Raw genomic sequence first — 21,091 nt, 5'->3', positions numbered from 1 at the left:
CATTTAAAATCTTTGTTAAATAAAAACAAAAATGACAAAAATATTCTTAATTTAGTAAATAATGGATCAAAATGATTTAACAAAACTCAAGGGTATTTTTGTCATTATACTTTATTTAGGAGAGATTTTTATAGGATGACTAAAATGATAAATGGTAGACAAGTTCAACGACCAATTTTTATCAATTTTAAATCTCAAATAACAAAGTGATGAGTCATACCAACAAACCCATTTTGACCAAAACTAAAAACTTTCTAAAACTTTTTTTTTTTTTTTTTAAATATCTCTAGAGAACTATTGGTTGTTTTTTTTTTTTTTTTGAACAAAGAGAACTATTGTGTTTTTTTTTTTTTGAGTACAAAGATATATGTTACATTAGGAGGGAAGGGGAGTTCGGTTAAATCATACAATAGACAATCTAATTTGATATCGAATTCACTATACACGAGATTTAAACCTAAAAATTCTTACTTACAAATAAAGAAGAATACCGAGTACCACCAGATCGTAGTACTGAACAACAGAACAATTGTTTTTTTAAATTAAAAAAAAAATGTATGGTAGGGAATTTAAAATTATTTTGGGTTTAAGAATTTGGGCCTTGGTCGTCTATGTTTTGAATGGCGTATTACTCACGCTCCTACTACTATAAAAGCCCCCATAACCCTCAACCCTGATCCCCTTCCCTAATCTCTCTCACTCCCATATCTACTACTCCTCCTACTTCATACTTTTCTCTCTCTACAAGATGTCGAGCGCCGATCCAGGGCACAGAGACGACGAGGAGGCACCACTCGCCGGCGATGACGAGGACACCGGAGCTCAGGTCGCTCCGATCGTTCGGCTGGAGGAGGTCGCCGTCACCACCGGTGAGGAAGAGGAAGACGCCATCCTCGATCTGTAAGTCTCTTCCCCCGATTCATTTCTCGTCGAATACTCAGGTTTTTCGCTTTTTACTCTGATCTGGAAAAACGTAGCTAGGGTTTTGTTCTGATTCGATTCGATTAGCGCACTGAACGTTTTAAATTCTTATTAATCTGTCTGCTGTGTTTGTGTAAATAGGAAGGCGAAGCTTTACCGATTTGATAAAGACGGTAATCAATGGAAGGAGCGAGGTGCCGGCACTGTCAAGTTTCTCAAGCACAAGAAGACTGGAAAAGTCCGCCTTGTCATGCGGCAGTCCAAAACCCTAAAGATCTGCGCCAATCATCTTGGTTAGTCTCTCATAGTCTAGTATTCCATTGTAATTGTACAGAACCGATTTTGCTGTGCTCTGTTATTATTTTGGGTTTAGGGTTTTGAATATTTTTGCTTGTGCTCTGTTATGTTGTTAACTGCAGTTCTACCGAAGATGACAGTCCAGGAGCACGCAGGGAATGAGAAGTCCTGTGTTTGGCACGCAACCGATTTTGCTGATGGGGAATTGAAGGAGGAGCTTTTCTGCATTAGATTTGCTTCAATTGAAAGTGAGTTAATTTGTTTGATCTACTTTATAAGTTTATCTGATCGTAATCTTTATTTTTGGTTTTGCTTGATATTAGATGGTAGTATACTTGGTACTATCTCTTACTTTCGTATATGTATGTAATCTGTAGCTATTTTGAACTCATGAAATATCCGAATTTAATAATTTTTCGTTTCTTCTAATTACCTTTGTCCGAGTTCAATAAGATATTGTTTTTTAATGTTTAGAGTTGAATGTTTGATAGTGGCTTTGAAGAGGGATGCTATTGATATCACAATTTGATTTGAAATTGTGTGTGATGAGTGGTCTGACTAGATTCAGTCATAATAAATACGTGTATATCTGTGTTATGTATTATTTGATGATGTAAATTTGAGTTAATTTATTAATGTATTTGGTATGACTTGAGAGTGTACCAAGTGATGCTCTCCAGTAAGTAGCTAATACATTGCTGGCAAAAAAAAAGTTAACTAATACAAAACCCACATTTAAACATTGAAATTACTAACTTTGAAAAGATGTACTTGTTGGACATGTGTATATGTGGGACACCATGACTTGCTCTCTTTTTATTGGATGTTAAGAGTTTAGGTCTAACCCTTTTGTATGGATGTTGTTTTTTGTTTCTTCTCGCATGTGAGTAATTTGCTGATACTTGAATGAAAACATCTCTTTTACCGATTGTGTTGGTGTTAATCATATATTTAAAGTGGGTTTTCTTCCTTAATTTTCTTTTGTAAAGCTATGATCACCTCACCGCAATGAGGAATTGTACATTCTAACTAAGCTTAAAACTTACGGGGATGTGTTCCAATTAGGCTTTAAAGCACACATTTTTACCGTTTGGAAACTTTACCTGCATGTTGGAACGTGTAAGAATTTATACCTTTTGGCTTCCTTGCACTAATGTTGCTTGCAAATTGAAGAGGTTATGAACTTTAGAGCTTTTGAAGTCAGTGTTGGACCAAAATATGTTTTACTGAATATCTCTCAGTAGTGCACGTAGTCGTGGTGAATTAGGTTCCCTTACATACTATGGAACGTGGGAATATGAATATTCGGGAATAACAGAGCAAACACAATAGATTTGAGTTCTTCGTTGATTAGAGAGAGTTATGGTCTTTGATTTGACTTGAGTTTATATTAGGAAAAATGGGCATCAATTCTTCAAAGGCTTCTGTGTAGTGGTGCTGCCTTTATAAAGTATAGGGTAATCAGTTTCTGAGACTTCAAGGTCCTAGGTGTTTCTCTTTATGAGTAAATAAATCTTAGCTTTCAGGAGTGTTGTCAAGATATACAGGAAACCATAAATTAGCAGATATGTTGCCTACGGATCTTGATTTAAATTGTAACTCAAGTTGTATTATTTCTCTTAAGTGTGTATAGAACCATAGATCTAGAGCATTATTTTTCATAAGCATATAATAAGGAGGTGACATCCTCTGCCATGCTTTCTCTGACATGCATGTGTATTGATTTGAATGAATAATTTTTCTGTAGCATTATTTCTGGGAGTAGATTCTTCCTACCATCTCAATTATTTGGTAGTGCGTTACTGATATTATACAATTCAGTATGAGCTTTGGGAGATGTCTACCTTCTGAAAGGATCCAATGTAAACTTTTCCTATAGCCATGATGCATTTGCAGTGGTTCTTTCTCTGCAGCATCATCCATTCAGTTGCATTTTCCGCATTTTCATCTCTCATCAAGCGTTAAATGTGTTTATAGCAGATCTTGGTACAAGGTCCCAACCATCATCACGCAAGTAGCTTATCGATGTTTGATTGTTTTTTTCTTTATCAGATAACAAATTGTTCATGGAGAAGTTTCAAGAAGTTGCTGAATCCCAGAGTCCAGAAGAAGAAAGCAAAGAAGCCACTGAAGCTGCTGGGCTTCTCGATAAATTGAGTGTTGGGGAGAAGTCTCAGGCAGAGGCACCTGCTGCAGCTAAGAAGAGCGATGCAGTAAAAGAAGAATCACCTGCTGAGGAGAAGGCAGAAGAAAAGGCACCTGCTGCCAAGGAAGAGAAGAAAGACGATCAAGAGTGAAGAGTGACGGTATTTTTCTATGGGTCTATAGTTTTGTCCAATTGGTGTCGGCGACGTCGTCGTCGAAAGTCGGGTTAGACTTTCGGGTCATGTTTGAAGGTTGAAGAGTGGTGTGTTACTCTCAGTATGGTTTTGTTGTCACGGAGTTTCCCATCCTATTTGATTACTTGGGAGTAAGTTCCAGGTCAGTGAAAATTACTTGATATAAACCGAGGACGTTTTGTTTGGATATAATTTCTTGATTTGTTTTTAGGGTCTTGAATTTTATTTGTGGGCAAATGTGGTGTACCGAAACATGGCTTCCCTGTTTATGAAACAATTTGGCTGTTATAAAACATCCGATCCATTACTGCATCACGAATACTTAAAGAGTTGCCTCCCTGTTACAAAATACCCTTGACGCAGGGGAACCCCTATGAATTTAGGATGCGTTTACTAATCCATAATCTTTGTCTACAACCCCTTTATTTCCCCTTTCTTTCCCCAGTACGCAGTATCCACACCCCACCATCCAATCTCAAGAGGAACCACGAAGCCACGACACACCCTATCAACAAAAACAAAACACAAAATTGCAATTTCCTTGAGGAGTTGGTCGTTCCTTGTTCCAGATCATGTTCGTCCTTGTTCGAAATCGCAGAGTTCATCGTTCAGTGCTATTGCATCGTTTCAGATTGCGAAGGCGGGGTGGTCTGTGCTGTGAGAGAAACAAATACAGAGGGGAGTGATAGATGAAGGTAGGGAGTTTTTTTATTCTCTTGTTGTGTTCCTCCCGCAGGCTTGGCTGCCATCTTGACGAAGATGACGGGAGAATTTTTTTTAATTTTAATTTTGACATTAGAAAGATTATATTGACCGATTTTCAATTTCAAAGATCATCTTGATGGAATGAATTAATTTCATAAACAATTTATAATAACACAAAAATTAATATTAAATTATAAAATGACAAAGAATGATTGAAAAGTTCTAATTTTAAAAAGGAAAAATTTGAAATTGATCCAATTTTTATTGACTTTTGATTTTTGAAATAGGTTTAATTTTTAGTTAGTTTGGACCCATATCAAAAACCTCTTTTGAAATAGATCCAATTTTATAGATTATCTTTTGAAATAAGTTCAATTTTTAATGATTTTTTATTTTTAAAATAAGTTTAATTTTTAGTTACTTTGATCCATATCAAAAAACCCTTTTTAAAAAATCCCCTAAACATTTATCTTCTCTTTTATTATCTCACAATTTCACATGTTCTGATTTAACGTCGTCATGTGAGTCACTCTCCCAGAAAAGGGAGCGCCTCGTTTTTCAGGAGAAGCACCAGCTGGAAACCATTAAGCAACGCCTCGATGTTTGTGTAAATTAACAAATTTAATGGCCGTACGATTTGCATCCACTTTGAATCAACGGCCACGATGTTGTAGGCTACCAATAAAAAGATCCAGATCTGGATCCATGGGACAACATTTGAACCAAAAGACTAATTACAGACCAATCACAAGTTCTTTTATGGTCAACTGACCAATCACAAGTTCTTTACGAATTGGGATGCATCAATAATTACAATCTCAAAAGCCTTTTCTTCTTCATTGAGCTACTAGCAAACTAAGCAACCAAAGAGAAAAATGGCTGCCGCTTTGATTGGAGAGGCTTTTATCTCCGCTTCCATCCAGGTGCTGTGTGACAGAATTGCTTCAGCCGACTTCGGTGACTTGTTCCGGCAGAAGAAGCTGGATGAACCACTCCTCATGAAACTGAAGACGACGCTGCTCACCCTTTATGCAGTGCTCAACGATGCGGAAGAGAAGCAAATTTCAAACCCTGCTGTGAGAGACTGGCTTGACGAGCTCAAACATGCTGTCTTCGACGCGGAGGACCTGCTGGATGAGATCGACACTGAAGCTTTGCGATGCAAGGTGGAAGGTGAAGGTCAAACCGAGAAATTAACCAAAAAGGTGTTGGACTTCTTCTCTCCTTCTCGTAGTAATTTTTATCGAAGCATGAATGTTGAGATACAAGGGTTATTACAAAGGCTGGAGGGCTTTGTGCAACAGAAAGTTGCCCTTGGTCTTACAGAAGTTGTTGGGAGGAAGGTTTCACAAAGAACTCCAACAACTTCCTTGATTCATGAACCTTTTGTATATGGAAGAGACGAAGATAAAGAAAATTTATCAAAAGTCTTGTTCTCTGATGATGTATCTATCCTCACCATTGTTGGTATGGGCGGGGTTGGCAAGACGACCCTTGCTCGAGCCCTTTACAACCATGATAAGGTGAACAAGCACTTTACCCGTAGATCTTGGGCATGTGTTTCAGAAGATTATGATGCTATTAGGGTGACTAAAACTCTTCTCGAGTCGGTCACATCAAAACCTTGTAACATGACAGATTTGAATTTGCTTCAAGTTGAACTTCGAGAACGACTGAGGGGAGAGAAATTCTTATTTGTGTTGGATGACCTTTGGAATGACAGCTATTCTGAATTGCAGCGCCTGCAAGCTCCTTTTACTTCCGGGGCAAGGGGAAGTAAAGTCATCGTGACAACACGAAGCGGAAAGGTCGCATCTCACATGAATAATGTTCTCATTCAACACTTGAAGCCTTTGTCGCACGAAGATTGTTGGATGTTACTTGCAAACCATGCATTTGGAAACAAAAACCACAACGCACATCCAACTTTGGAAGAAATTGGCAAGAAAATTGCACGCAAGTGCAATGGGTTGCCTTTAGCAGCAGAAACACTCGGGGGTCTATTACGTTGCCAGAGAGACTTCAAGGAATGGAACATGTTATTAAATAGTAGTCTTTGGGAGCTACCTTGTGATGAAAGTGGTATCCTTCCAGCCCTACGGTTGAGTTATCATTATCTTCCTGCTCAGTTGAAACGATGCTTTGTGTATTGTTCACTATTTCCAAAAGACTATCAGTTCAAGAAGGAAGATATGGTTCTACTTTGGATGGCAGAAGGTTTCATTCCGCAAGGTTTCAATGGGACAAGAATGGAAGACACGGCTAGAAGTTACTTTGACGAGCTAGTATCACGATCACTACTTCAAAAATCAGGGGAGGATGGTTTTACAATGCATGATCTTCTTAACGACTTGGGTCGGTTCATGGCTAGGGGATTTTTTCTCAGGTTGGAAGAGAGGGAATCACAAGAAGTTAAAAGACTTCGTCATTTGTCATATGCTAGGGGAGAATTTGATGCTGCTAAAAAATTTGAGCCATTAAATGGGGCTAAGTGTCTGCGGACCTTCCTACCTATCTCAATATATGTCGGGTTCTTCCACATAAGTAAAAAGTTTCTACATGATTTGTTGCCATCCCTGAAACGTTTACGGGTTTTATCATTGTCCCGTTATCAATATCTTGCTGAAGTACCTGATTCTGTGGGCAATCTCATTCACCTGCGCTACCTGGATCTCTCCCGGACGGCAATTGTAAGCTTACCTGGTGCAGTTTGCACTCTCTACAATTTGCAGACGTTACTGCTGTCAGATTGTCGTAATCTCATTGAACTGCCAGCAGACATGAGAAAATTGAAAAATTTACGGACGTTAACGTTGGCAGGTTGCTATTGCCTTACTAAATTACCAGCAGATATGAGGGAATTGAGTAGTTTGCACTACCTCGATGTCAGTGGAACAAAGATAGAAGGGATGCCAGTGGAAATTGGAAGACTAAAGAGTTTGAGAACATTAACTGACTTTGTTGTGGGGAAATATACCGGATCTAGCATTGGAGAATTAAGGGAGTTGCAGCATCTTCAAGGAAGACTTTGTATTTCAAATCTGCAAAATGTAGTTGATGTTGTGGATGCTTTGGAAGCCAATTTGAAGAATAAGAAAGAACTCAATGACTTAGAGTTGGCATGGGGTGATGAGGAAGCCGATGATTCCCAAAAGGAGAGAGATGTGCTTGACAAGCTCCAACCTTCTGCAAATTTGGAGAAACTGACTATCAGATTCTATGGAGGAACCAGCTTCCCAAACTGGTTAGGAAGCTCTAATTCCTTCTCGAACATACAGTTCATGTGGATCAGTGATTGTAAGTATTGTTTGTCCTTGCCAAGTTTTGGGCAGCTGCCCACTCTTCAAGAGCTACGTATCAGAAGGATGAAATTTGTTAGGACGGTTGGTGTTGAATTCTATGGTGATCTTAATGGAGCTTCTGTAATTCAGCCCTTTCGGTCTCTGAAGACGCTGGAGTTTGAGGAGATGCCAGAGTGGGAAGAGTGGGAGAATTGTCGACCGAGTCCAAGTGGAGCTTCTGTACTTCAGCCCTTTCCTTGTCTCCAGAAGATGATAATAATCGATTGTCCGAAGCTGAGAGGATACTTGCCCAATCGTCTTCCATGCTTGAAAACACTTAACGTGTTTGGATGTGGATATCTACGTCTGCATGATGAATGGGCCAGTAGTAGTAGTGGTCTTAACATGGACTACTTACAGAATTCATTGGAAATAGGTATTGGAGGATGCCCAGGTCTGTTACCATTAATAGAGAGAGTAGAGAAGAAGTTCTTGTCCACACTTTTAATTTCTAAATTTGATGCAATACAGTGCCTGCCCAAAATGAAATATCTTCGAACGTTGGTATTCGAGAATTGCCCAACCGTGTCGTCATTAGAGTTCTTATCTCATGAGATGATGGCCGAATTGACATCACTTGAGCATTTGGAGATAATCAAGAGTTTTCATTCAGTGAGGTCCTTCCCGTTGGGCGTTTTCCCCAAACTTTCAACTCTTGTAATCAATGGTTGTGAGAATCTGGAATCCTTTTCTATTGAAGGAGTTGATCAGAACCTAAGCCACCTCAACTCCCTGCGAATCCACCGCTGTCCAAATCTGGCGTCTTTCCCGGACGGAGGACTGCCCACTCCCAACTTGAGACACTTGCAAGTCATTGGCTGCAAGAATTTGAAGTCGTTCCCCGAACGAATTGGCACCCTCACCGCCCTTGAAGCATTGTATTTATACAGTCTTCCAAATCTGGTATCATTTGCCCAAGGGGGTTTGCCTCCCAACCTGCGATATTTTGTTGTTAGAGGTTGCGACAAAGTGAAGCCTTCAGTGGAGTGGGGATTACAAGGACTTGTCTCCCTTAAACAATTTGAAATTGTTGGCGAGATCTGGGCGCCGTTGCTCAAGGAACAGCTCCTGCTCCCTACTACTCTTAACTGTCTCGGCATCTTTGGACTATCAAATCTGAAATCGGTGGTGGACGTAAAAGCACTTCGACACCTCGCTTCTCTTCAATATCTATCTATTTGTAATTGCCCAAGTCTGGAATTCCTGCCACGAGAGGGACTTCAACACCTCACTTCTCTTCAATATCTAACCATTGGTGATTGCCCAAGTCTGGAATTCCTGCCACGAGAGGGACTTCAACACCTCACTTCTCTTCAAAAGCTAGAAATTTCTGGGTGTCCAAAACTCCAATTCCTGCCAGAAAACGGTTTGCCGCCCTCTCTTTCTTTCCTGGAGATCTACAATTGTTCCACCCTGGAGAAAAGGTACGAGGATAAGAAAGGAGAAGATTGGGCCAAGATATCTCACATTCCTTGCATACGGATAAACGGCGAAGTGATCATATGAGCTCTGTCTCTCTCATACAAAGTTGTGGCATTTCACTCTCAGGTATTTTGCATCTAATTAACTTGAATAGTTTGAAAAATAAAAGACATAACAGAAATAAGAATCATAGCATATTGATCAAATATTTCTTTGCAGGAAGGAAGACACATTATCGCTACATCTTTAACATTTTCGGATGGTATGAAGAGGATCAATCCAGCATAGTAAGCATCAAAAGTGCAACATGTATAGGTGCTCTTTCATAACCGAATAATGTATTAACATTTCAGAAATTACAAAATTTTGCAATTTGTTTCTCATCTCTCCCATTTTCTTTGTCAAGTATTGTTTGCTCTTGTTTAATCTCTAGCCTTATCCCTGGCGTCACTTATAGAATATATACTAGTTCGAAAACTCACAATTTTTTGTCCAAGAACTTTTGGAATATGTTTATTCCTGGACTTTAGGGAAAAATGGAGCTGTTATATGATAACGTTTCTGCATCCGCATTCTGGTTTCGGATTTCATTCATTTCTTATTGAAAGCATGCATGTTTCGTATATCAAAAATAATAAAAACCATCAATACTGCTTATTTTGGTCTGCAGAAGCCTACGCAAACTTGCATCCACACTTTCCTCCTCCATTGGCTTAACGTGGACTACTTACAGAATTCATTGGAAATAGTTATTGGAGGATGCCCAGGTCTGTTACCATTAATAGAGAGAGTAGTGAAGAAGTTCTTGTCCACACTTTACATTTCTAATTTTGATGCAATACAGTGCCTGCCCAAAATGAAATATCTTCGAAGATTGGAGTTCTGGGATTGCGACAAATTGAAGCCTTCAGTGGAGTGGGGATTACAAGGACTTGTCTCCCTTGAAGAATTTGCAATTGCTGGCGAGATCTAAGCACCGTTGCTCAAGGAACAGATGCTCCCTGCTACTCTTAAACATCTCCGCATCGCTGGACATTCAAGTCTGAAATCGGTGGACGTAAAAGGACTTTGACACCTCGCTTCTCTTCACCGGCTAACTATTGCAGATTGCCCAAGTCTGGAATTCCTGCCACGAGAGGGAATTCAACACCTCATTTCTCTTCAATATCTAATTATTTGTAATTGCCCAAGTCTGGAATTCCTTCCAGCAGAGGGACTTCTCTTCAAGAGCTACGAATTTCTGGGTGTCCAAAACTCCAATTCATGCCAGAAAACGGTTTGCTGCCATCTCTTTCTTACCTGGAGATCTACTCTTGTTCCACCCTAGAGAAAAGGTATGAGAATAAGACGGGAGAAGATTGGGCCAAGATATCTCAGGTATTTTGCATCTAATTACCTTCAATAGTTTGAAAAATGAAGGACATAATAGAAATAAGAATCATAGCATATTGATCAATTTTTTCTTTGCAGCAAAGAAGACACATTATCCCCACATCTTCAACATTTTCGGATGGTATGAAGAGGATCAATCCAGCATATATAGTAAGCATCAAAAGTGCAACATGTATAGGTACTCTTTCATAACCGAATAATGTGTTAACGTTTCAGAAATACAAATTTTGCAATTTGTTTCTCATCTCTGCATTTTCTTTCTCATCTCTTACAAATTTTGCAATTATCAATTTGTTTCTCACTTATAGAATATATAGTACTTCGAAAACTCACAATTTTTTGACCAAGAACTTTTGGAATATGTTTTATTCCTGGGCTTCAGGGAAAAATGGTGTCGTTATTTGTTAACGTCGCTGCATCCGCATTCCGGTTTCGGACTTCATTGATTTCTTATTGAAAGCATGAATGTTTCTTATATCAAAAATAATAAAAACCATCAATACCGCTTATTTTGGTCTGCAGAAGCCTACTTGCGACATAGGCGGCACAAACTTGCATCCACACTTTCCTCCTTCTCCATTGGCAGGCTGTCTCGTTTTCTTTATTCAGATACCAGCTTGAAGCTTGCGTTGATACTTTATGCCCTTGTGGTTCCGATCATATAATCGCAGCTGACAAATGGAAAGATGTGTGTAGTTAAATCTTTCGAGGTGTGTTTTCTGATGTTTCTTTTCGTTTCATTCTTTTTATTTATGCCCAACATAAACTTCTTGATGAGAGACAAAGAGTGAGTGGGGAGGGAGGGGCAGAGAAAAAGAAGAAATGTTTTTGAAAGTTATGAGAATCAAAGTTGCAGACTCAGTAGCTCATGTGTATTATTGATGCATTATTCAACTGTTCTGTATTCTTTTTACCATTTATCGGTTGCGTGAATCAGCATCAGTTATCAAGAATTTTGTAAAATCAATCCTAAGCATCTGTTGATACAGTGTGCCAGGACACACTCATTTATGGCCTTTGTGGATGCAGCAGCGAGCAAACTGTGGTGTGGAACTGTAAAGTAGAATTACCCAAGGGAACATATGCTAGCTTGCATCAATTACTGAACCTGTCTGGCATGAGTTAACAGCCGTGGCATGCTTTTCTAGTTTTCTTCCGATGTCCTAGTGATCTTCACGCTGGTGCAACAGATATATCATGTAGGTAACCCTTGGACGATGTTTTTTGTTTCTTTTCATCGTTCTGATTTCGTTTGAATATGGTGGATTTAATGTTGGTGCGGATGAGTTTCTTTACAAACACAAATGTGTAATTCACCTATATACGTGCTGCACTGACTTATTTGGTTTGAATATGGTGGCGTCATTGCTGCAGAGTCCTTATTGTGGAACTTAAAGAGGCAATTGTCTGAGGCAACAGATGTTAGCTCACATCAATTTCCTAAGCATTTTTGGCATGAAGATGATGCACCTCTAAAGGAAGATGATGGAACCCCCGGATGATATATTTCTTTGTCATACGGGCGTGGTTTGAATAATCGAAATTCGCCACGTATTGAGGATGAAAGAGTTCATTGTATTGGGGTACGCGTGGCAGCCGATAACTGGCCATTCTTGTATTTACGTCACAGGATGTAGTAACTAATGGTTTGATCCCTATTTGAAGTTTGGTCTAAAATTTGGGTGCTTATTTTTTATGCAGGCGGTTGCAAAAACACGCTCTTAACCAACTCACAAGCTTCTTGCAACTAGGAATAAATCTTAATATAAACTAATGGAGTTAGGTATTTATTTTTTAGTTTAACCACGGTAATGATTTTTATACGCTAATTTTCATTTCATGGCTCCTGCTCACCATCTTAATTTTGGCTCTTGGTAATGAAAAGTGTAAACGTTGAAAAAATGTGTGCATAACCTTTTCATGCCTATTTATTTCTATCATTCTACACTAAATTCAATTAAAATACGAGGAAGGGAAGTCAAAATCGGATGCAAAAGAGAGAAGCATAGCTAACTTAGCTAAACTCGTGTCAACTGCACATTTCTATTTGGCTTCTTTGGTGAGCAGAACATGAAATAATTTATCATTGTTATTGGATTTTGCTCTACATGGTCACCATGATGAACCACATTATTTCTTTAATACACCATCCAATAATATATGACAAAATTATATATATGTTCTCATTCCCTTCTAAATTTCAATTCCTAAGCCTAATATGTAAACAAGAAAGTAAAAAAGCCGATGCAGAAAGAAAGGAAGCAACAGAAAGAGGACTGAATTGATAGCTATATACCTTTCATGCTCAAGCTGGTTGAGAACTTGAGAAATCCCATATTAATTACGGCGGAATTTACTACACATGAATTTTTATCTCTTCATAATATCTTCCTTCTTGACAGTCACAGTGAAATCCCACAGATCTCCATATTTCTCATTGAAATCCCATATATCCATGGTGTTGTAGTCCGCTATCAGCTTGTCACGAGCTCCCCTCTCCATGTTGTATATCTGGGGTTCAAAGTTGTGGGGTTTGTCCGGCTTATCCATCTCAATGATGCAAAACACAATTGTAAACAGACCGGCGCCAATGTACAAGTACTCCCCCTGGAAAACAATGCATTTGGGATATGATTTCCTATGCGACGATGAACAAGACCATCATGTTAACGAATGCAAAACAATTGGCATTACCGGAGCGTTGAAATACATTCCGGCAGCAATTGCAGGGAGAAAAAGCCACGATATAAGACCTGCCGAAACAACCAAAACAGATAATGTTCGTTTGCTGTAATGTAGGTTAGTGAATGATCAAAGTTGTCTGGTAAGCATTCGCATGTACCCTGAAAACCTGTAGGGGTTCCAACCGCTTCAATGTCTTCTGCTATTGAACCCCAAAAGCTTCCTGGATAAGAGAGTTTGCAGAAACAAATCACGGTTCTGGGCACGAATAATTTAATAACATAAAATGTTAGACTACCCGCCACTAAGTGCGCTAACTCATAGAAACAGGGTACCCTTCTTCTCTTCGCCTTCGTGGTAAGTGTGGTGGTCATCATACTCCCCGAACTTAAAATCATCCTGCAAAATTAACCATACTTAATTAATCACTAATCATGATACATTCATATGATCACATGAACTTGTACAGTCAGTGAGCGTTTATAGTTTATACCATGCTGATACTGTTAGTCTCCCAACGATCATGGGGGTCTTCGCGGAGATCGGGCTCAATCTCCGCGAACCCAGCTGCACTCAGCCTGGTACTCAACCTTGTCTTCCCCAAGCTTCTGTACAATTCGGAGGTCCTATGTGTCTGAGTACTCCGAGAAACCATCGCCCTAGATTCCGACAGCTTCGAGCTCAGTTTGGGAACTGCGTAAGGAGAGACAGCCGAGAGTGAAGAGCACACCGCCATTTCTGGTTTGGATTATCTTCGATTTTGTGGCCGTCGTGCAACGCTCAAATAAGCGCTTCTTCTCTCAACGGTAAGGCATGATATAAGTCACTGCCGGTGTCCTTGAATCTTGAGAACGACTAATTGAAATTCGCCACGTATTGAGGATGGAAGAGTTCATTGTATTGTGGCACGCGTGGCAACCGATAACTGGCCATTCCAGTATTTACGTCACAGGATGTAGTAACTAAAAGTTTGATCCCTATTTAGAGATTGGTCTAAAATTTGGAATTTTTTTTTAGATAACTTTAATGAAAAGCTCCGGTACTATTTATTTTAACAAAAAAAAAAATCACATTTTTACACTAAAATATAAATTTTATACTACTTTATCCTTTATTTTGTCATTCTCCTTAAAACTCAAAAGTTTCAAGTATTTTTCATTAATTTCCTTGTAAGTAAGATGTCTAATGTTCGAACCTTATAAATGGTGAATTCGCAATTAATTTATATAAAAGAAATACATTGTTAAAATGAATGAAACCACTCATTAATATTTATAATTCTTTAAATATAATTTTGGGTGGTGCTATCCACACCCCTATTTTTACTGTCCACATACTCTCTCAATTTCTAGCTGTCTGATCGAATTAATTGAAGAAAATTAATGATTAACAAGAGAGTGTGGGGCCACTTAATACTACGGTCTAGTGGTATTCATTTTCACTTGTAAGTGAAAAGTCTTAGGTTTGATTCTTACCAAATGTGAAGTTGCATCACATGATTATGACAAACACATTGTAAGACTTACCTCACTCCTCTATCCTTAGTGTAGATACCATTGTTTGTTAAAAAAAAAAAATAATAATAAAAAAAAAAAGGTGTGTAGAGGGTAAAAATACCATGAATAGCAATATCCTAAATTATCCAAGTACTTTTGAATATAAATCTACCGAACAACCGAGTCTGTATTATTAATCATATTCAGTCTCTTATATGAGCTGCCAAACAATTTCATAGTGAAATTATTTCAAGCGTATTACGATATACGAATTGAATCCCTATAATAAGCATCATATCATTTTGAAACCTTGGAATGCTTAATATTTTCATTAGTAACGACGTTCTTTAATCGGATTTTATTGTTTTATGTGGAATTTGATTGATTGTTATAAGCAAATAGCTTAGTTGTATTCTCATGAAACTCATATCATTCTTAACACATAACATTAGACATGGTCTTATTTGAGATTTGACAATATAGTGGTGCATGGATCAAGCATTCAGATTTGGATCACCCTTTGTTACTCAGACTCAGAATGTTCTCTTCGTCACTACAAAAATCTTCTCTTACTTATCTGGTAACCAAGGAATTCATGCTTACTCACATTTGACTTTGATACCAAACGTTGAGATTAAATGGACGTGTTTTTATTGTTTTAATCTCAATTCTTGGTATCAAATCTAAAGGTGAGTGACCATCAATCCTTCGTCATCAGGTGACCAAAAGAACGAGACTCTATTCAAACTTTGATCTGTTGCTAAAAGAGCATTATACAAGTGGCCAGCTATAGTTAACTTCTTACTAAAATGCGTACCTTACGGCATACTCAACCCACAAACTTAGGACGTCTTCCAGCGTCGGAAAGAGACATATTACTACAACAGTTAGACGGAACTGTAAATTTCGAACATAAGGACAATATCAAGGTATAATTAACATGGCTAATAATGCTTATTACTGTTAATCCAGATTTTCTTTATTGGACAAATTTCCATTTATTATTGTGGTTTCTGTATCAATGGTACGGTCTTAACAACAAAAGAGAGGCTAATACTGCAGAAGAAAGAAGCTCAAACAGTCTCTTCACCGATTTGCTGGTTTAATGCCGGTTCTATGGTCAAGCTCGGAGAACACTTTCACTGTCAAAACATGAGTACTTCCATTTAGCATGGGATTCAAACTTTCACGAGCAAAATTTGGGCCGTTGTTTCAACTTGATTGGTTCTCCAGAATGATAGGTTGTTCTCCTTCAAGTTCGGATATAACCATCAATGAATCTGTCAACTCAAGGGAGAGGGGTTCAGACTTGGGAACTGGATTAATAACCTGCAACATGGCATAAGATATGAATGAGAAGTCTGAAGCAATTTAAGAGCCGAATCCAAATCAAGACGTTTTTACGTTCTTGTTGTTTTTCACATAACCTATTGCCACTTCTTTCCGCAGTTTTGCTCTTTCAGAAAGCTAAGAGAATGAAGGGTTTTCTCCTTCTTTAATGTAGAGGCCGATATCCTGTCCTAAAAAAAGCAGGCATAGTTAAATACGCGGTTTAATGAAACCTGCATTCATTGGGGACGGAAAATTTAACATGATTTTAGCAAACTTCATAACAAAGTTCAGTACGAAGACTAGATTAGTGAGATACCTCAACAACTGTGCGGACAGATTCGAAGTTGGGAATAGGCTGAAGAGCCAGAACAGAAGAAAAAAAGCATCAGTGTCAACTTCATACCTAAACAGATGAGGATGTGAAGTCAAAACACATTTGAGAGATGAGTAAATTTCTAATATACTAGGAAATTCCAAAGAAACTTCGTTGAAAACCTTGTATACTCTAATATAATTTCTCACATAGAAGTAAAAGTAGATCAAGTTCTCAACGGTCTCCCTTCCTTGGCAGTATAATTATTGCATGTGCCTTGTTGGCAGCGGCTCTTTCAAATGATTTTGTTAAATTAAGGCTGCAACTGTAAGTGTAGAGCCCCAAAGTAAGAATCAGAAGCACAAAAAGTCTCAATTTTATTATCAAATCAAATTACCCATTACATCATTTCTTACTGATAATTTTTTATTTTCTTGCACCAAGGCCTTAAAAAATCAGACGCAGATGTGTTAGATGATTTCTTATAGTCCTACCTCTTTGTAAGGATATCAATATGTATAAGATCTTTGTCTAAATTGTCTGAGAGCTTGTCCATCTGCTTTCTTGGGAGATTGGACGTAAGAAGAATTCTCTACCTCCTGTGCACATATAAGCGAACAACAACACAATTCAGTAATTTTACTACACAATCCTGATATGAAAACCTCCATTCGAGTATAAGAAATAGATTACCTAGCTGTAGCAGTACGTAAGCGGACAGCAAGTTCATGATACTGGTTTAGTTGCTTTAGTATAAAGGAAAGATGACTGTTCACTCACAAATAATGATACGATCAGTCTCCAGAACTTGCATTTGTGCGCCTTCTTTTAGTCTGTACATATTGTTCCGAGCAAATGATGGCCATAAGGATGCCGTTTACATATAAGTTAGATGTACGATAATGTTCCATGATCCAAGAACTTACCCTGAACTGTTCGTTCATTGTGCTCAACAAGCGAGAGTAAAATAATTTGCCCCATATTGCAAGAACAAAACCAATAACACGTCCAATGCGTCTTCTTTGCTGCAGTGTACATTTTACAAAGCATGTTATTTACAATCATCCAAGAAAACAGAGAATTAGTGAAAACTTTTAGAATGAACCAAATGATAAAATTAGGAAGCGAAATCACACTTTTAAATGTGTTGATGATGAACACAGACATGCCCAAACCTCCCAGAAGCAGTCCTCCAAAGACTCATTACTACCCCTGTATAATTTGAAATGCATCCGGATTGTAAACAAACATGAGTAATTAATTCATTTGATAAAAATATTATTAAAAGACTGCTTGACCGTTAGAATATCAAATATTTGTCAGCCCACATCGTAACAACTTAAATTTTTCGGAATAGTGTGGTAACAACAAACTTTATCATGGTATCAAAGCAGGAAATCCTGGTCAAATCCTGCAAGTGTAACCAATATAAGTTGAATTCCAGATGTTGGGCTTTAATAGTGAAGAGACGCCTGCATTTGACGGGGAGTGTTAGAATACAAAATAATTGTTGGTCTAAGATGCTGAGACCCTTGTGAAGAAGACGGCAAGAAAATGATGAAACCATATTGTTTCAGAAATTCATTTGTGTTAGACAACTATGGACCCCAAATGCTTAAGCTGCTAGGGAATTGGTCAGCAATGTATATCAATCTAACACTGTCCCTCACACAAACGCGTTCTTTCTTTGTATGTTAAAATCAAACAGAAAGAAAAATATAGATGAAACCCCACCCTGCACCAAAGAAGTGGGGAATGGATTGAGGGTTCCGCATCCAGGACCCCCTGCTAAGCTGCTACCACCAAAGCTCTGATATGGTGATACCATATTAGAAAACTTCAGCTGTTATAAATGGGCCAATGATTGTATCAATCTGATAGTCTAGACACCAGGAAAAAAAAACGCTATTTAATGAAATACAATAAAGCAACATGAAGCAGAATATGCCAGAGAAAGTAATTCGAACTGCTCTTAGAAAGGATTATAGGTTACCTATACTTGTAGAATAGGAAACCACCAATGACAACAAATGAGAAGCATGCTACCAGGAGCACCAGAAAGAACCTAAAAAACATTTACAAAAGAACTTAACTAAATGAGAACATAGACCAAACAAATTATTACAAGCATGAAATGATAGATATAGAAACCATGCAAAGCTCCATCTGATATCTTCACTTATGCGGCAACATTCTTTTCAAGTTGGATGTTAAATAGATACAGTAACAGTGCAAAGCTCCATCTAATGTCTCGAAATGAAGAAACAGACACATCCAACTGAAGAGGCACAGGTTTATTCAATGAATTAGAAATACAGGAAAAGGGCAAGGTGGCAGCCCCGAAAGTTTGAATGATAGAGGGAAGTTTTGCTTGGACGATCTTAATGAAAGTATGAAAAACATTTGATTGTCCTAGCCTAATTGAGAAATATAAGGACAGCAATCCCATCATGACTTTAGCTACGAGAACCTGCATATACAGAAAATTCTGTCAAGAAATTTACTAAATACTAGAAGTGCCATGACATGAGTCAAATGCAAGATCTGAAGTTGTCATGGATACAAATACTTGATAAGAGGTGAAACCACTAAATAGAGGAACATCGAAGGGGTTTAAGCTGTTATCTGATTTAATCAATTCTAATTCAAGATATGTTCTTTTTCAAATTTAAAAAAATAAATTACAATCTCTTATGCAGATTCATCCATCTAATGCTCTTGTTAGAAATTAAACAGATAAATAAATAAATTTCCATCTAATGCTCACCTGAGAAATATTAATTTGGTCTGTATAAAAGAGTTGGTCATTCAAATCATCTGCAACATTTATATACACAGTGGAATCTAGCTTATTTTCTGCCCTTTGAGAACTGGCCTCACATTTCGCTGTAAAAAGAATAAACGTAAGTGAAACATGAAAGAATATAAGTTACCAATACCTTGCTTTCACAAATGATAAAGCATACATACAATATTCTCACCTCTGTTGTGTACTATGAAACTACTTGCATGTAAAGACAAAGATTTGATCCACCAAAATTGGCATGGCATTAATTTCCTGGTAAGTATCATCAACGTTAGCATCATATGGCTCGTCTGCACTAAAATTCAGAATAACTGTGCTTCAACACTTGCCCCATGTATGTATCATACAGTACATTGCACAAATACAGACATCAGCAAATGTACTACAAATAACAATTTCCCTCAGTTACAGAGTATGGTATTATCACAATATGCTTCAGATAGAAGTCGGAAGCTTTTCATACAAAATATTATATGCTGCGTTCAAAACTTAAATGTTTATAATCCTGTATCATGGTCCCGTACCTGCCTAACAGTTTATAAGGATTATGAAACGGAGCTCAGCCAGGAGAACTTATGTATAGGGCATCAGACATCAACTAATTTTCATGAGTAAATTCCTACTCTACAGGAAGAACGCATACTTTTAAACAAGCAACGCATGCGAAAGCCATTTATTACTACTTTAAGTAGACCATTTCATTGAAGATACGAATAACAGTACAATTTGAGCCAAAGTATATAGAATCTCAGAAATTCAGTATGCCAGTCTGAAGAGGAAAGGCGAATCAAACCCAGAAAAATTCCTCACGAAAAGTACTCATCTTGATTACTCCCTTTCCCCTAGCACCGTACTTCCTCTCCATACGCGGCCCCTTTGTCTACCAACAAGTTCACACTTCCATCAAAGAATTGGCACTACCCAATTAGTTAAAAACCTGAAATCTCTCGGTTCACATTACAATCAACAGTTCACAATTTCAAGCACCAGCCAGTTCACAAATATCTAAGAAACACACGAAGATTAACCCAAAAACAAAGCTTCAAAAGTTACCACCAACCAAATGCCCCAAATTAGTTTGCTTTCATGACCAGGAGTGTAAACCTTGGACTAAATTTGAAGACCAAAGAATCTAACATTCGAATTCAGAGACGAAAATGCAAGGACGACTTCTACAATGAAGCCAGATTATCGTTGACAGAGGGCATAATATAACATTACTAGTCCATTACCAATCAATAAAATAAAGAGAGTTTTACCGAAACACACCGGTCCTGCACATTTTTAATAAAAAAAACTATATTTTTATGTATAATACTATTCATTAAACCTTTATTTGTCATTTTTCCTTAAAGTTAAAGAATTTTTTCAGACCTTTCGTTAGTTTTTCTAAAATTAAATCCCATGCGAAGAAAACCCATATGAATGCCAATGCCAATGCCATACAAACAACCAAAAAAAATAAAAAAAATCACTTTTGGTAATTGAAAAGATGAAGAAATGAAATTCTGAATACCTTTTTGGGGAAGAAAAACGGTGGGAGATCGGAACCGAGGAGGCAAAACGCAGAGCGGCAATCTGTATAGCTGACTACTCAAAAGAACCATGTTTGTTACAGTCAGCCAGAGAAGTTTCGAGGCTTCAGAGAAAAGAAAGAAGGAAACTGGGGCCGATGAGAGAAACAGCAGAAACTTTAAGTGGAATTTTGGGGGGAAAAAAAAAAAAGGAAACAGAAAAGTGGGGAAATCATGAAAATTTAGGATTTTTCGGGAAATCCAACGTGGGCAACCCTCCCCGAAAAGTCATTTCCTTTCCTTTGCATGCTGCCAATGCAATGCTTGCAACTACAGTGGATAGTCGCTGTCCAACCTTTTGTCGTTGATTGTTCACTGTTCATTGTTCATCAACAAGATCACCAAAAGTCTAATATTTGATGGATAAAATAGTAAAGTAAATTTAAGCAATGGTTATTCAATTTTAATTAAATTAGAACAATAATCTCTTAACTAAAAGTTCATTATCATTAGTTCATCAACTTATCGAAA

General features: G+C 37.9%; 4 protein-coding genes across 19 annotated transcripts; 2 read left to right on the top strand and 2 right to left on the bottom strand.

The window, feature by feature from the left end:
* The first annotated feature begins 670 nt into the window (after positions 1–670).
* LOC103931229 (ran-binding protein 1 homolog a) lies at positions 671–3,869 on the top strand. Its single transcript, XM_009340659.3, has 4 exons — positions 671–900; positions 1,063–1,214; positions 1,341–1,466; positions 3,271–3,869. The coding sequence occupies exons 1-4, from the start codon at positions 749–751 to the stop codon at positions 3,513–3,515; spliced, it is 675 nt and encodes a 224-aa protein (XP_009338934.2). The 5' UTR covers positions 671–748; the 3' UTR covers positions 3,516–3,869.
* A 1,179-nt stretch (positions 3,870–5,048) lies between these two features.
* On the top strand, positions 5,049–12,113 carry LOC103959002 (putative disease resistance RPP13-like protein 1). Of its 6 annotated transcripts, none has more exons than XM_048564397.1 (8): positions 5,050–9,151; positions 9,245–9,340; positions 9,696–9,792; positions 9,870–10,402; positions 10,496–10,595; positions 10,940–11,127; positions 11,450–11,616; positions 11,792–12,113. In XM_048564397.1, exon 1 carries the CDS (start codon positions 5,138–5,140, stop codon positions 9,107–9,109), a length of 3,972 nt encoding a protein of 1,323 aa, XP_048420354.1. In that variant the 5' UTR covers positions 5,050–5,137; the 3' UTR covers positions 9,110–9,151; positions 9,245–9,340; positions 9,696–9,792; positions 9,870–10,402; positions 10,496–10,595; positions 10,940–11,127; positions 11,450–11,616; positions 11,792–12,113. The 6 variants fall into 6 exon arrangements, with proteins under 6 accessions (XP_048420356.1, XP_048420357.1, XP_048420354.1 ...); XM_048564396.1 differs by having other exon boundaries at positions 11,447–11,616; XM_048564398.1 differs by having other exon boundaries at positions 11,415–11,616.
* A 561-nt stretch (positions 12,114–12,674) lies between these two features.
* On the bottom strand, positions 12,675–13,865 carry LOC103931240 (photosynthetic NDH subunit of subcomplex B 5, chloroplastic). The gene is made up of 5 exons (XM_009340674.3): positions 13,593–13,865; positions 13,435–13,498; positions 13,260–13,322; positions 13,112–13,170; positions 12,675–13,024 (listed from the first exon to the last, which is right to left on the bottom strand). The coding sequence occupies exons 1-5, from the start codon at positions 13,833–13,835 to the stop codon at positions 12,788–12,790; spliced, it is 666 nt and encodes a 221-aa protein (XP_009338949.2). The 5' UTR covers positions 13,836–13,865; the 3' UTR covers positions 12,675–12,787.
* A 1,687-nt stretch (positions 13,866–15,552) lies between these two features.
* Positions 15,553–20,879, bottom strand: LOC103959000 (putative ion channel POLLUX-like 2). 11 transcript variants are annotated; one of them, XM_048564403.1, is made up of 14 exons: positions 20,563–20,879; positions 19,222–19,341; positions 19,008–19,126; positions 18,426–18,518; positions 18,234–18,307; positions 17,614–17,712; positions 17,377–17,452; positions 17,167–17,265; positions 16,934–17,073; positions 16,735–16,839; positions 16,450–16,565; positions 16,244–16,330; positions 16,023–16,115; positions 15,553–15,924 (listed from the first exon to the last, which is right to left on the bottom strand). In XM_048564403.1, exons 1-9 carry the CDS (start codon positions 20,651–20,653, stop codon positions 17,035–17,037), a joined length of 810 nt encoding a protein of 269 aa, XP_048420360.1. In that variant the 5' UTR covers positions 20,654–20,879; the 3' UTR covers positions 15,553–15,924; positions 16,023–16,115; positions 16,244–16,330; positions 16,450–16,565; positions 16,735–16,839; positions 16,934–17,034. The 11 variants fall into 11 exon arrangements, with proteins under 11 accessions (XP_048420360.1, XP_048420358.1, XP_048420359.1 ...); XM_048564401.1 differs by having other exon boundaries at positions 18,426–18,710; positions 20,563–20,871; XM_048564402.1 differs by lacking the exon at positions 17,614–17,712 and having other exon boundaries at positions 18,426–18,710; positions 20,563–20,867.
* Between the last annotated feature and the right edge of the window lie 212 nt (positions 20,880–21,091).

Source organism: the organism of the source record quoted next, unplaced genomic scaffold (genome assembly GCF_019419815.1).
Source record: "Pyrus x bretschneideri cultivar Hongxiangsu unplaced genomic scaffold, Pyrus_bretschneideri_v1 Contig39, whole genome shotgun sequence".
NCBI lineage: Eukaryota > Viridiplantae > Streptophyta > Magnoliopsida > Rosales > Rosaceae > Pyrus > Pyrus x bretschneideri.
Note: the sequence above shows the minus strand (reverse complement) of the source record. Positions and strands in the feature narration are given on the sequence as shown.